The sequence below is a fragment of the Staurois parvus genome, unplaced genomic scaffold (genome assembly GCF_062004578.1).
Source record: "Staurois parvus isolate SC_StPar_1 unplaced genomic scaffold, SC_StPar_1.0 ptg000564l, whole genome shotgun sequence".
NCBI classification, from domain to species: Eukaryota; Metazoa; Chordata; class Amphibia; order Anura; family Ranidae; genus Staurois; species Staurois parvus.
Genome location: NW_028318360.1, coordinates 10,822,672 through 10,836,884, shown reverse-complemented (window position 1 = coordinate 10,836,884; position 14,213 = coordinate 10,822,672). Strand labels below are relative to the sequence as shown.

The window sequence follows — 14,213 nt, the reverse complement described above, 5'->3', positions numbered from 1 at the left end:
TTTACTGCTCCCAACTCACTTACCAGACAGCCTGCAACAAATCGAATTACCCTGTCTAACAGTTCACAGTAAAACAAGGGGTTCACATATTAGCAAATATATACGTAAGCTGCAGAGGCCACTTTACGGCTCCCCAGTATATCTGCAGTCCTAACTCTATACATTTTGAGAGCCTCCAAAGTTGGAGCCCATATATAATGATAGACAGATTGAGGGCATGTATCCCTGGAAGAAGTCCACCCCTCCTTAAAGGTATAGGAATGCACTGGACACCCAGCTATAGCACACAGACAGTGAAAGTAACCCCTTGTTTAAATGTGAACTTTTAGAACTGTTGATTCAGTTTGTTGCAAGCTGACTGGTAAGTGAGCTGGGACTTTTTGTTTGTTGCTTTTTGTCCATTTTTTTGTTTGTTGCTTTTTTCTTGCTTTTTGTCCATTATTATATATGTGCTCCACCTTTGGAGGCTCTCCAAATGTATAGAGTTATGACTGCAGATATACTGGGGTGCCATGAAATGGCCACTGCAGTTTACGCATCTGTTTGCAAATGTGTGCAAACTAAACCCCTTGGTTTACAGGGTAGTTCGGTTTGTTGCAGGTTGGCAAGTGAGCTGGAAATTTTTGTTTGTTGTTTTTTGACATGAAACGTCCTTCCATGTGCTCCTTGCTGCAAAGGCCAGTTATAGATTGGGGTGGTTGCCATTTGTTTGTACTGTTAGGTTTTTACTGCTGTCTGCGCCCTATTTGTAAGATTCACTCTCTCTATTTGTCATGTTTACAGTTACACCATAATTGAAAGTGAAAGGAAAGTCCGGAATTTTGGGGTGTCCCCAAAACAGTGATAGAGGAGAAATCTTTCATTGGATTCTGGTGACACCCAGTGATTTCCTCACCTTTGAAGGACTTCTCACTTCCTGTTTTGTCTATGGGACATAGCAGGACACAGATGGAAAAAAAAACCTGACAGGTTTATAACCCTCCATTATCCTAAACATTTTTTTTAAATGTTCTGTTTTTAGTTCTATATTAAGGGACATTGAGTGAAGGTTATAAGTAGAGATGAGCTCAGGCATGTCTGGACCCTAGTCCAAACCACCCAGCCCGAGTGATCCCACCATGAAACTGTAACTTTACGTGACAAATCATAAGCAGCCAAGACATTATCTGCCACGCAGCCAACTGTATATTCACCTCTTGTGCATGTGCATCTGTGGGGCGGGGAATGCCTTGGCCTCTTCTGACTGCCACAATACAATTTCCTGCCAGCATTGGTCAGGTGGGTTTGGATGAAGATCTGAGCTCATCCCTTGTTTTGCTGCTATCACAGCTGCATTGTTTGCTAAAGAGCAGTCTTGTGACTTAGCAGTGCCCAGCAGAGCACTGGTTAAAGCTTGTAGGAGGAGTTTTCATTCTCCCCTGATTGTCCTATGAGGTTGCATAACCCCTGACCCTCTGTCTGGACAGTGCTGATTGGCCCTGTGCTGGTCACATGCACCCTCCCAAGAAAAATAAAAATCTTTAGCAATGCACACCAAACTCAGCATGCGCAGCTTGCCCCCCAAGGCTCTGTTCTATCAGAAGATGGATTGGGGATAGTAGAAGAAGGGGAGAATCAGAGAAGACAGGAGCCAAACATCCTTTTTTACACAATGCGGAGGATTAACCCCTTGGGTACCACAGTGAGTATAACAAGCATGCTTTACTGCATATACAGATTGATTTTACTGTTGTGGGTTTAGTAACACTTTAACTCGTGTCTATGGATACCTTTAGAGAAATAAAGAAGAAATTACAGCTGTTAAATAAGTAATTCATATGAAGTGTTTTCGAAGGAATAAAAAGGATTTGTAAAGAAAGATTTATGTTCATTTGTTCACCAAAATGTATAATGAGTAGTTTAACATATACATCCACAAACAGCTGACATGTATTGTTAGGGCATAATAAATACAATCTACCAAATTGTCTGTAATTAGAAAAATTATACCTTACCATAATTACCTATAAATGCCAAATTGTGCCGCACTCCACTGTTACCAATACGTTGCAAATAATAAATACATATATACGTGCCCAAATAACAATTTGTGCAATATTCACGTGAAAGAACAAAAAAGTCCATATATATAACAAACAGAAATGTCCATATATAATTCTTCAGAAATTTTGTGTTCACTTGAAATATATAAATTCAGTGCTTCTTAATTCACCTGTTGTGTGACTATACTTTTAAATACGTGCACCCCCACCGATTGTGCTCTCACCTCAAATATATGACCAAACCATTAAGTGAGGTCATATAATGCTTGTGTCCCTTTAATTGGACCAAATGTGGATGGGATGGTGTCCTGCTGAATGGGATCCCTTTCACTCATTAGTTGGCTCTCCTCCAATGGTGGATATGTTAAAAGAGTAACCAGATCATAGTGCTTTGTCCTTAAACAACTATTTATTGATAGAAAGTAATACATTCACATGATCACTGTACAGAAAGTACTTTGTGCAAAAATATTTTCTCCTGAATTTTGGCAATGGTGAAGTCCTATGTAAAGCCAGCTGGTTTCAGTATGGAACCATCAGGCATTGTGACGTCAAAGCCCCTCCCCTATGTGTTACGCCACCGTGTCATGTGGCTTCATCAGGAAGAAATCCCCTTCTGAAGAATTATATATGGACATTGTTATTTGGGCACGTATATATATACCGTATGTATTTATTATTTGTAACATATTGGTAACAGTGGAGTGTGGCACAATTTGCCATTTATAATTAATTAGACACATTGGTATGAGTATGTGTTAGGTGCAGGCATCCATTAATTAGCAATTGTATTTGGTACACAACAAGTGGTTTAGCAGCTCACAAGTTTGGATTTTAATTCTGTTTGGTTTTTACCATAATTACCTATTATAGGAAATGATAACTTTGCCTGAAAAGGGGTCTACTTCACATACTGTATATACATTATGTTGATGTAGCACCCTCCCAGTTAGGTTGTCAGGATGATCAGGTAAATTTAGTTATTGAGTCCTCTGTAATCAGTGGAACACCTTGTGATTACTTTGGGCTGTTCTGGGCTTCAATGGTTGCAGGTTTGATTGCTTCCCCCTGCCTTCTGGAGGATTCTAGAATGTAGTGGGCTGGAAAGGGAAAATCAGCAACCTGAACATTTATGTTGTCTCGGCCAATCCCTTATGGGAGGGTGCTCAGAATGTGGCTGGGGGTGCATAAATGGTTTGGGTTCTGGACCTGCCTTGTCCTTGTCCAGGAGATGTTCTCAGTCTAAAGGGCTGCTGCCCTTCTAGGCAGCCCAGCTAAGATTCTTCATGTGCTCATTGAGGTCCCAGCTATGCTAGAGCTGGGGGCCTGTTTTGCTGAACATTTCTGGAACTAAGGGATTTCACTGCAGAGCTGGTCTGGGGAGTTCATGGGGAAATGTCTGACTGATTTTGGAAGAAGGCATCCAAGTATCCAGTGACAGTGTGATAACAGACTTGTGTGGGGGATCCTAGTGACCGCTGCTTCTGTCACTTGTGCATCAGTGCCAGTGCTTGCTTGGACTGGGACATTTCTTGGTGTTTCAGTGCTTCTCATTCCCTTATTTGCTACTAGAGGGAATGTACTAAGAAGTTTAGAAAAACTGAAGTGTCTTCATATTATTATACAGTGTCACTGGAGTATCCCACAGCTCCACTCTATCCAAATTAATTTAGCAATAAAGCATCAAAAAGACACCCCTAGACTGTTTACTGAGCCAGAAAGAGTGACTGTTGCTGAGTACCTTGCTATGTATGTACCATGTATGAATGAATGTTAGGGACTTTAGATTGTACGTCCCTTTAGGGTTAGGGACTGACGTGAATGTACAATACATATATGTATGTAAAGTGCTGCAAAAATTGAAAGCGCTAAATAAGTACCTGTAATAAATAAAATAAAAAACCTGTGACAATCAGCAGTACGTAAGGGGGCCTTTGCTGCATTCCACTAAAACACAAGACCAAACAAAATACAAAACAAGTAGGTTGATTTACTAAAGGCACACAGACTGTGTGTTTTCCAAGTACAGTTGCTCTAGAGCTTAGTAAATGAGTTAAAGCTTCACTTTTACAAAGAATACCCAATAAGAAAAAAAATCTGCATTTTTGCTTTTACATGATTGGATGATGGAAGTCAGCAGAGCTTCCCCTTATTCACTAGGTTCTGGAGCAACTGCACTTGCAAAGAGCACAGTCTATTTGTGTTTAGTAAATCAACTCTACTGGCTTAAATTATAACTGAATGCAAAACCTTTTTTTTAAAGAGTAGAGAGGGATTAGAACATCAGTCAGCTTTTTTTTTGTCTGTGTCCCTATTGGGGAGATTCACCCTTTCTAAAGTAAAAGAAGATCCCAAACTTTGGGTTGTCACTAGCAATAGAATAGTGGGGAACACTTTCAGAGGAGATACTAGTTCTGATGACCCTGGTGACGACCACAGATTCCCTAACGTTGGAGGGATTTAATCTCACTTCCTGTTATGAGACAGAAAGTGGAGGGAAATATCCCCAATGGGAAATAGCAAAAAAAAAAAGAAAACTGACCCTCCCTTACTTTATCCAAAATAGATACATTTTGCCTTTAGTTCTTCTTTAACAGCCTTTCTGTATCTATAATGTATCACAGAATGATTTAATCTCATTAATAATTTGTCCAGAGAAAGGAGGTGAATGGACATTTATGGTTACTATTTCACATGCTTTCCTAAAAATAAAATCAGGCGTAATGCCCAAATTTCCCTGTAAATGTAATGCCAAGGCAGTTCAATCAGAATACTGATGTGAATTCAGGTAAACTGCTGTAATGTTCATGAAGGGTTTTCAGAAGCTTCTGTCATTAGTCCTTTATTCATTTATGTTCCCAGAACAGGGGAAAACTTGAAATCCATCAGGGCAGCCATTGTTCACAGAAACAAGTGAATTCAAGAAGTAACCAGGTGTGTTGGGGCCCACTGCCGGTGAAGTCTATATGCAATGGGATTCTCTGAAACTAACCCACCAAGGCAACATTCACACAACCACATGGGTGCGGATAACTTTCTCTGTTCAGGAATGGATAAACGCCACCTCTGGACGCAGCAATACTTTGCTATGACTGCATACAAATTGGCTGATTAGTTGTAGTTTGTGTTTGGCCAGAATTTCCGAAGAAACACCGACCTAAAACGCACACTGCTGCACCAACATGCATGAACGTGCTGCATGATGAATATGCAGAGGCACACGTGTAAACCTAGCCTGAAAAGAAAAGTAAGAGTAAGAAGTAAGTGCAGAGATCTGCAGCACTATATGCTTTTTACATTTGAGGGTTTAATAACACTTTACGTATAGTAACTCACAGCAACCAATCACAATCCTAGTCTGACTTCAACAGATGTTATGAGCTACTGCACTTAAAACTGAAGTATGAACTTTAAAAAAAACCCATTATACTTACCTAGGTGGATGCAGCATCTGTCTGATGCTGCATCTGTCCCCTGCTGGCTCTGCACTGGGAACTGAGCAATCAAACACTGTGAATGTTCAGTTCTCACCCTCCACTCTGAGGGCTTTCAGTCTCTGGCTCTCTGCTCTGCCCCTCCAGTGCTCACTGGAGCGGGTGGCTCAGGCTCTCAGCACCTCGCTGAGAGGCTAAGCCAGGTGCAGGTCTAGGCTTCTGGGTGGATCCCAACCATATGGTCAGGATCTTTTCAGAGCCTGGACTGGCTCTGTGACATCCGCTAACAGCAGGCTTCAGCCCGCTGTCGACCAAAAACGGGTCGCAGGAGTGCAGAACTAAGTGTAATCCATAGGAGAAGTATAGCCAAAAATGCTTTGGCTATACTTCTCATTTAAAAGTTACCACATATTTTTTATTAAAGCAGAATTAAGCTCCGCAAGTTTTTTTTTCTTTTTTAAGCAGGCCTATAATAGCTGCTAGCCATAATGTGCTAATATACACAGCACATGGCACATTGTGATAGACGTACCTGTTAAACGGTCCCCTCCAGTGCTATGCTGTCAGTACTCCCAATAATCACAGACGCTTCCATCTTCTCCCGGTCTTTCTTCTGGCGTTTAGACTGTTCAATTTTGCTATGGCTAAATGGATCCAGGGATTCCAGCCCCACTCTATGGAATATGTGTATTTTCTATGGCTGTATTAGGAATTCTAAGCTTTAATCTAGAACAAAGCAGCTTCCTCTGTATGTACTTCAATATTCTCTGCAATGTGCTGCACCATATACATTATATTCTGCCTGCATTATTTACTAATGTAAATGTAAATAGAGCTAATGTTCCACTGTCATCCATCCATCTAAGGTGGCGCCTCCGTGTGACTGCCCTGTACCCCTCCCTCATCAGTTCTGATGTTTTTTCACCTGAGAGTCCCAAAGTGGCCAACACATTTTGAAAGAATAAAATAAAAAAGGAGCTCCCAAATGATAGAATTTTGGTTTACATTGAGTACCTTACTACTCTACTGCCATTGGAACTGACCCAATCATGTCTTATGGAAAATGCGTCCTTTGTGATACACCGCTGATCTATATCCAACATTAGGGAATCTGTGGTTGGAAAATGCATCCTTTGTGATACACCGCTGATCTATATCCAACATTAGGGAATCTGTGGTTGGAAAATGCATCCTTTGTGATACACCGCTGATCTATATCCAACATTAGGGAATCTGTGGTTGGAAAATGCATCCTTTGTGATACACCGCTGATCTATATCCAACATTAGGGAATCTGTGGTTGGAAAATGCATCCTTTGTGATACACCGCTGATCTATAAATAGAATAATATTTTGGATTTTACACACAAGTGTTTTATGGTAACTACAGCCCAAGATCTATGAATAGAACAATACTACTGTGATTCATGCACCCTAAATATGTGGCCCCCGAGATTATGTTTGGACATCATGCTGCCCTAGGCACATCTAGGGCGCCCCCTATTGTACAAGCTCCTTAATTTGGTATTAGGTTCATCTAATTAAAATGACTACTAGAGTATACTACTGGAGGCAGCATGTGGCCTCCATTAAATTACAGCTACTTTTTACATTTCCTGAGCTATAAAGAGCCTTCTGAAGCCTCTCAACATCCCTGCACTTCCCTACAACTCTTTTGCTTAATGCTCAACTTCATGAATTAGACAAAATCCACCCACAGTGGCTTCCCCCCAACACTGCAAGGATTAAATGCTCATTAGGTCCACGGGAAGCTGAAGAGGCTGCATTACCTACCTTATACCCACTCCAGCTGACTCCAGTGCTCTCTTTCTCTCCCTCTGTCACTCCAGCCGATCTCTTGGCATCATCACGTACAATGCAGGGCTATTAATCCTGCATTGTTCATGAAAGAGGTAGGAGTGCGAATGCAGACAGCAGCACCTTATAGAGAGGGCTTCCCAAGGCCGGTTACACTGATAGAGGAACCCTGCTGGAGCAAGGAATAGGATAAGTATTACTCCTTATTCCGGCACCCCTAAACTGAATGAGCAGTTAACTTTTGCAGTGCAAGGGGGGAGAACCATTGCAAGGGTAAATTTTGTCTAATTCCTGGAGTTGGGCTTTAAATTAACCACAAATGCCAAGAAGTGGCAAACTGAGGAAAACAAAATAAGAAAAAAACAGGGTTTCAGTTTGCCAATTTTGAGGCTTCATGCCAGCCATTTCTTGCCCTGCTGCCCTCGGCACTGGCTCATGACTGCCATTATGGTAAATACAGTCCTGGTGATCCCAGTTAAAGGATAACTAAACAATTGTTTACTTATACAGAAACAATTGCTGGGTTCAGTAGGAGTAGGTGTTTGCTGTTAGATAAAGATGAAGGAATCGAGGTCAGACAAGTTTATAGCAAACAATGGACAGCCTGACCTAGTGTACAACACCAAGTGTTGAGTGCTGGAGGACACTGTGCCAAACCTGTGCAGGCTGGACAGTTGAAACTGCACCTGCCCCTGTTATGTATGTCCCTTGGCCATGTACACTTTGGACTACCATTGCTTTCCATTTGCAGTCCAGAAATCGTTTGTGAAGGCACAGTTGTCCTTCAATGTTTTGAACCCCCAGAATATCAATAATTGCATTCATTCTGCTAGATTCCATTGTGTCCTTCTCCTGAGAGCCAGAAACGATGCCGCCATTCAGCTTATAGATTGCACACAGGGGATTCCTATCTTGTGATAGAAGAGTAGGCAACCTATTCCTCAATTTATCTCCTCCTTGCTGCTGGATATTTTATTACCACTTCTCTCTAATCTCCAGCAAAACCAACCATGAGCCGCTTACATCTCTGACGAGCTACGCCACCTTTTGCAATCAGCGTCCCTGAATTTAATACAGAACAATTAGATGATTACTTTATCCGCCGGTCCTGCACACAGCTTAGCCATAGCGCTTAAAAATAAGGTCGTTGAAAATTCATAAAGCAAATCTTGCCATATATATCATTACATTGGAGTAACTGCATATACGCATCCCCAAAGGAGACATAGATTATACAATGTTACGTTTCTACAAAAATACATAGAGTGCTGCCATTAATACCTCCCAAGCCTGAAAGGCACAGTATAATCCACCTACATCTTCCCTTGAACAGGAATATATTCCTGTCTGCAGGAATTAACCTCTTTAGCACCGGCTGGAACGGCGATTGCACCCTGCAGCACTGGCACCCTGGATGTCATTTCTACCTGGGACACTACCTGTATCTTCTTTGTGTAGGTTTATTTTTGCAACCTAACCCAAATGGCCCTGCTGAGTGCGTCTTCATGAGTGTGACAGACTCTTGAGCAGGGATGGATGTGAATGGTTCAATGTTGCCTGCACTGTGCAGCCCACCTATAGATGACTAGGCGTCTATCTAAAACTAGTGACGGTGCTGATTGGTTACATTAGACTGTAAGCTCCTGGGGCCCCTACCCATAGCAATGGCTTAATCACAACAGCGGTCTTCTGCATCTGCTAGATCAAATGCTGCATCTAATCCATAGGACACACTTAAACCGGTGGTAACAGTGCTCAAACGTGCATGACTCTGCACTATTCAACCCACTTATAGATGAATGGGCTTCTATCTAAAACTAGTGTGGGTGCTGCTATGCTGTTTCAACTTACATTAGAGTGTAAGCTCTTGGGATTCCTGCCAATTGTTCCATGTAAAGGCTAAATCTCAAGCGTGATCTTCTGCATCTGCTAGATAGAAGGCTGCATCTCATTGACAGGGAGCAATTAAATCAGTGGCAACTGCGATTCTGCGCCTTAAATTCGCCACTGTAGTTGAGACCTTAAACCTATTTGTTTGTGTCATTTCGCCCTATATGGCTGAATTTTTAAAAAAAAAAGAATGCCAGTCAGTGCTCGATCCCTCTTGTCATACAATAAACTCATGATCGATAGGACGCAATTAAAGCAGTGGCAACTGCATTTAAATGCACGCAATTCTGCACCTAAAACTCCACAGTGTAGTTTAGCCCTATATAATTTAATTAAAAAAAAGTTGCTAGCCATTGCTAGGTCCCTCTTGGTCCTGTATGAACCCCTGATTAATAGGACGCAATTAAAGCGGCAGCGCACAATTCTGTGTCTAAAACATGCCAGTGTAGTGTAGCCCTTTATTATTACATTTAAAGAAAGGATGCCAGTCATTGCTAGGTCCCACATGGCACTGAATAAACCCCTGATCGATAGGAGACAATTACAACGGTGCATAAATTATGCACCTGAAACTTGCCAGTGTACTTTAGACATTAGCGTAGTTTACCCTAGATAATTAATTTAAAAATAAAAGGGATGCCAGTAATTGCTAGGTCCCCCTTGGCACTGTATGAACCTATAAATGATAAGGTGCAATAAACACAAGGTAATAAGGTGCAATAAAAAAGGTGGCAACTGCATTTAAATTCTGCATTTAAAAGTCGCCAGTGTAGTTTAGACCTTAGTCTTATTCAGGGGCGGACTGACAACTCATGGGGCCCCCGGGCAATAGGGGATCATGGGGCCCGTGTCCTTGCCCAAACTCAAAAAAGCCTATGAAAAAGGTACCACGGGCATCTCATGGGGCCCCCTACTGACCCCGGACCCTTGGGCAGTGCCTGAGTTTCCAAATGGTCAGTCCGCCCATGGTCTTATTCAATAGTTTAGTGTAGCCCGATATAATTGAATTTAAAAAAAAAGGATGCCAGTCAATGCCAGGTCCCTTTTTGGCATGGTATAAACCCAGGTTGATAGGGTGCAATTAAAAAAGGGTGCGTTTAAATTCTACACCTACAACTCGCCCAAAAGTCTTATATTATCACTTTTTTTTTTTTAAAAATGATGTCAGCCATTGTTAGGTCCCCCTTGGCACTGTATAAACCCCTGAGTCAAAGGATGCCAGTCAATGCCAGGTCCCTTTTGGCATGGTAAAAACTCAGGTTGATAGGGCGCAATTAAAGCGCTTAAATTCTACACCTAAAACTCGCCCAAAAGTCTTCTATTATTACTTTTTTTTTTTTTTAAAAAGTATGTCAGCCATTGTTAGGTCCCCCTTGGCACTGTATAAACCCCTGAGTCAAAGGATGCCATTCAATGCCAGGTCCCTTTTTGGAATTTGATAAACTCAGGTTGATAGAGTGCAATTAAGGCGTTTAAATTCTACACCTAAAACGCGCCCAAAAGTCTTATATTATTAGGTTTTTTTTTTTTTAAAAAAAGGATGTCAGACATTGTTAGGTCCCCTTGGCACTGTATAAACCCCTGAGTTATAGGGTGCAATTTTAAGTGGCGTAGTTTAGTTTACAAGTACATTTTTAAAAAGCATATCAGTCATTGCTAGGCCCCTCTTATCACACAATAAACCCCCGATTGATAGGACGCAATTAAAGCGGCGGCGCCTGCATTTAAACGCATGCAATTCTGCACCTAAAACTCCCCAGTGTAGTTTAGCAGTATATAATTTAATTAAAAAATGGAAGCCAGCCATTGCTAGGTCCCTGTTGGTACTGTATAAACCCCTGATCAACAGAACAGAATTAAAGTGGTGGCACCTGCGTTTTAAGGCTCCCAATTCTGTGCCTAAAACTTGCCAGCGTAGTTTAATCCTATATTATTAAATAAAAAAAAAGGATGCCAGTCATTGCTAGGTCCTTCTTGGCACTGTAGAAACCCCTGATCAATAGGACGCGGTTACAACTGCGTTTAAATTCTGCGCCTAAAGCTCGCAAGTGTCGATTAGACCTTAGCCGTATTCATTAGTGTAGCCCGATATAATTACATTTTATAGAAAAGTGCCAATCATTGCTAGGTCCCTCTTGGCATGGTATAAACCCATTAATGAGAGGGCGCAATTAAAGAGGTGCCTATTGCTTCTAAATTCAGCACCTAATACCCGCCAGTGTCATTTAGCTCCATATAAAATTACATTTAAAAAAAGGATGCCAGTTATAGCTAGGTCCACTTTTCACTGTATGAACCTCTGATCAATAGGACGCAATTAAAGTCGTTGTACCTGCCTTTACACTGCGTTTAAATGTGCAAAATTCTGTACCTAACGTTTGCCAGTGACTTAATGAAAAGAATTAAAAAATAAAGTTCAAGTGTGGTTGGACCCTATATAATTACATTTAAAAAATGAGTACCAGTCATTGTTAGGTCCTCTTGGCACTGTATGAACTTCTGATCAATAGTTCGCAATTAAAGTTTAAATGTGCACAATATTGCAGCTAAAGCTTACCAGTGTAGTTGGGCCCTATATAATTAAATCTCTACAAAGGATGTCACTCATTGCCAGGTCTCTGTTGGCACCGTATGACCCCCTAATCGATAGGACGCAATTAAAGCAATAGCGACTGCGTTTAAATGTGCATGATTCTGCGTCTAAAACTTGTCTTTGTAGTTGAGCCCTATATAATTAACTCTTTAAAAAAGGATGCCAGTCATTGCCAGGCCTCTGTTGGCACTGTACGAACCCCTGATCTATGGGACACAATGAAAGCCATGGCAACTGTATTTAAATTCTGCGCCTAAAGCTCACCAGTGTAGTAGATCCAACATCCATACATAATTAAATGTATAATATTAGGATACCAGCCATTGCTAGGTAACTGGTAGCACCGTATGACCCCCTGATCGATAGGACGCAATTAAAGCAAAGGCAACTGCGTTGAAAGGCGTACAATTCTGCGCCTAAAACTTGCCTTTGTAGTTGAGCTCTTTATAATGAAATCTCTAAAAAGAATGCCAGTCATTGCCAGGTCCTTGTTGGCACCGTATGACCCCCTGATCAATAGGACGCGAGTAAAGCAATAGCGACTTTGTTGAAAGGCGCACAATTCTGCACCTAAAACTTGCCTGTGCAGTTGAGCCCTATATAATTAAATCTCTAAAAAGGATGCCAGTCATTGCCAGGTCCCTGTTGGCACCGCATGACCCCCTGATCAATAGGACGCGAGTAAAGCAATAGCGACTGCGTTGAAAGGCGCACAATTCTGCGTCTAAAACTTGCCTTTGTAGTTGAGCCCTATATAATTAAATCTCTAAAAAGAATGCCAGTCATTGCCAGGTCCCTGTTGGCACCATATGACCCCCTGATCAATAGGACACGAGTAAAGCAATAGCGACTGCCTTGAAAGGCACACGATTCTGCACCTAAAACTTGCCTGTGTAGTTGAGCCCTATATGTTTAAAACTCTAAAAAAGGATGCCAGTCATTGCCAGGTCCCTGTTGGCACCATATGACCCCCTGATCGATAGGACGCAATTAAAGCAATGGCGACTGCGTTGAAAGGCGCACGATTCTGCATCTAAAACTTGCCTTTGTAGTTGAGCTCTTTATAATGAAATCTCTAAAAAGGATGCCAGTCGTTGCCAGGTCCCTGTTGGCACGGTACGAACCCCTGATCTATAGGATGCAATTAAAAGGCGTAGAAACGGTGTTTAAATTCTGCGCCTAAACCTCACCAGTGTAGTTGATCCCACAGCCCTATATAATGAAATGTAGAAGATAGAGATGCCAGCCATCGCTAGGTCCCTGTTGGCACTGAATGCATGCAGCTGATCCTTGCATAAATGAATAGGTTGCAGATAAGGGGACTACCATGACAAGACACACATAGAGCACAAGGACTGGCACAGATGGGGGGGTGAAGGGGGCACAGAGGTGGGGGTTACCTTCAGTCACATAGTTATGGTCCCGGAGAAAGCTGTGGTTAATTTTTCGGGTGTCCACGTCCTCGCCCATTGACAGCAGGATTACTCAGCATGCCTCTCCGCAGCGGACTGATGGAATCAGCAGAGGTCGCCGCAAGAGCAACATCCATACTGGCACAGGCTAGCAGAGGAGGGAGCAGCGAGCCACCGAGCCCAGCGTCATCCTCATCCCTACGACCCCGTCCATGCAGCACGATGACAAGGACCGCGGAGCGGTGCTGAAGAGGCGGCGATCGTGCTGTGTGAATGAGGCCACTGCAGAGCCCGGCCAGCGCGGCTTGTCACTTCTTCTTCTTCTGCTATGCTGCTGTCATCTGCTTCCTTCTCTGCAGCATCACAGCTCGCCCCTCCCCAGCAGCTTCTTCTGGCCCAACCACACAGGGGGAGACATGGCTCTGCAGGGACTGCACTCCTGTCTGATGTGTGTGCAGGGGGCATGCAAGTTTTCTCGCTGCCTCGTCAATAAATACAACAAGATCACTTACATTTCTAGCGTCTATTCTGCTCATGTACGCATCAATGTACGGAGGGGGCTGGGGGGGACTCCATGCAATATACATGCAGCATACACAAACAACAGACTATTCCTAAAGAATACTTCTTATTAGAAATATATACATATTTCTTATCATTATAATAAGTATATATAGAGATTTATAAATAAATAAACCCTTCCATGCTATGAAACAAATATCTCCTACAAAGATCAAATGTGTGTAAAAGACAAAAATCTAAAAGAAATCAATTAGCAGCTATAAATACATATAATACACCTTATAAACAAATATAACAAATGACAGCACTGATCGAATACAAACACCCTCATTCATCATAATGTGTTACAAATATTATATATACACATATAAACTTGCCATTGTAGTTGAGCCCTATATAATTAAATCTCTAAAAAGGAAGCCAGTCATTGCCAGGTCCCTGTTGGCACCGTATGACCCCCTGATCAATAGGATGCGAGTAAAGTAATAGCGACTGAGTTTAA

General features: G+C 42.0%; 1 protein-coding gene across 4 annotated transcripts in view; it reads right to left on the bottom strand.

Annotated features, from left to right (window-relative positions):
• PPP2R2C (protein phosphatase 2 regulatory subunit Bgamma) overlaps nt 1-13,582 on the bottom strand; it is a 236,908-nt gene extending 223,326 nt beyond the window's left edge. For 2 of the 4 annotated variants that reach the window (XM_089691604.1, XM_089691600.1), the window contains exon 1: nt 13,178-13,581. Coding sequence is in view for 2 of the 4 variants with exons in the window: in XM_089691600.1 (XP_089547726.1) it covers nt 13,178-13,247 (70 nt within the window). In the remaining 2 variants the exon portion in view is untranslated. Of the gene's footprint in view, nt 1-13,177 lie in introns of all 4 variants that reach the window. The other 2 variants (XM_089691602.1, XM_089691601.1) reach the window with 2 other exon arrangements.
• Between the last annotated feature and the right edge of the window lie 631 nt (nt 13,583-14,213).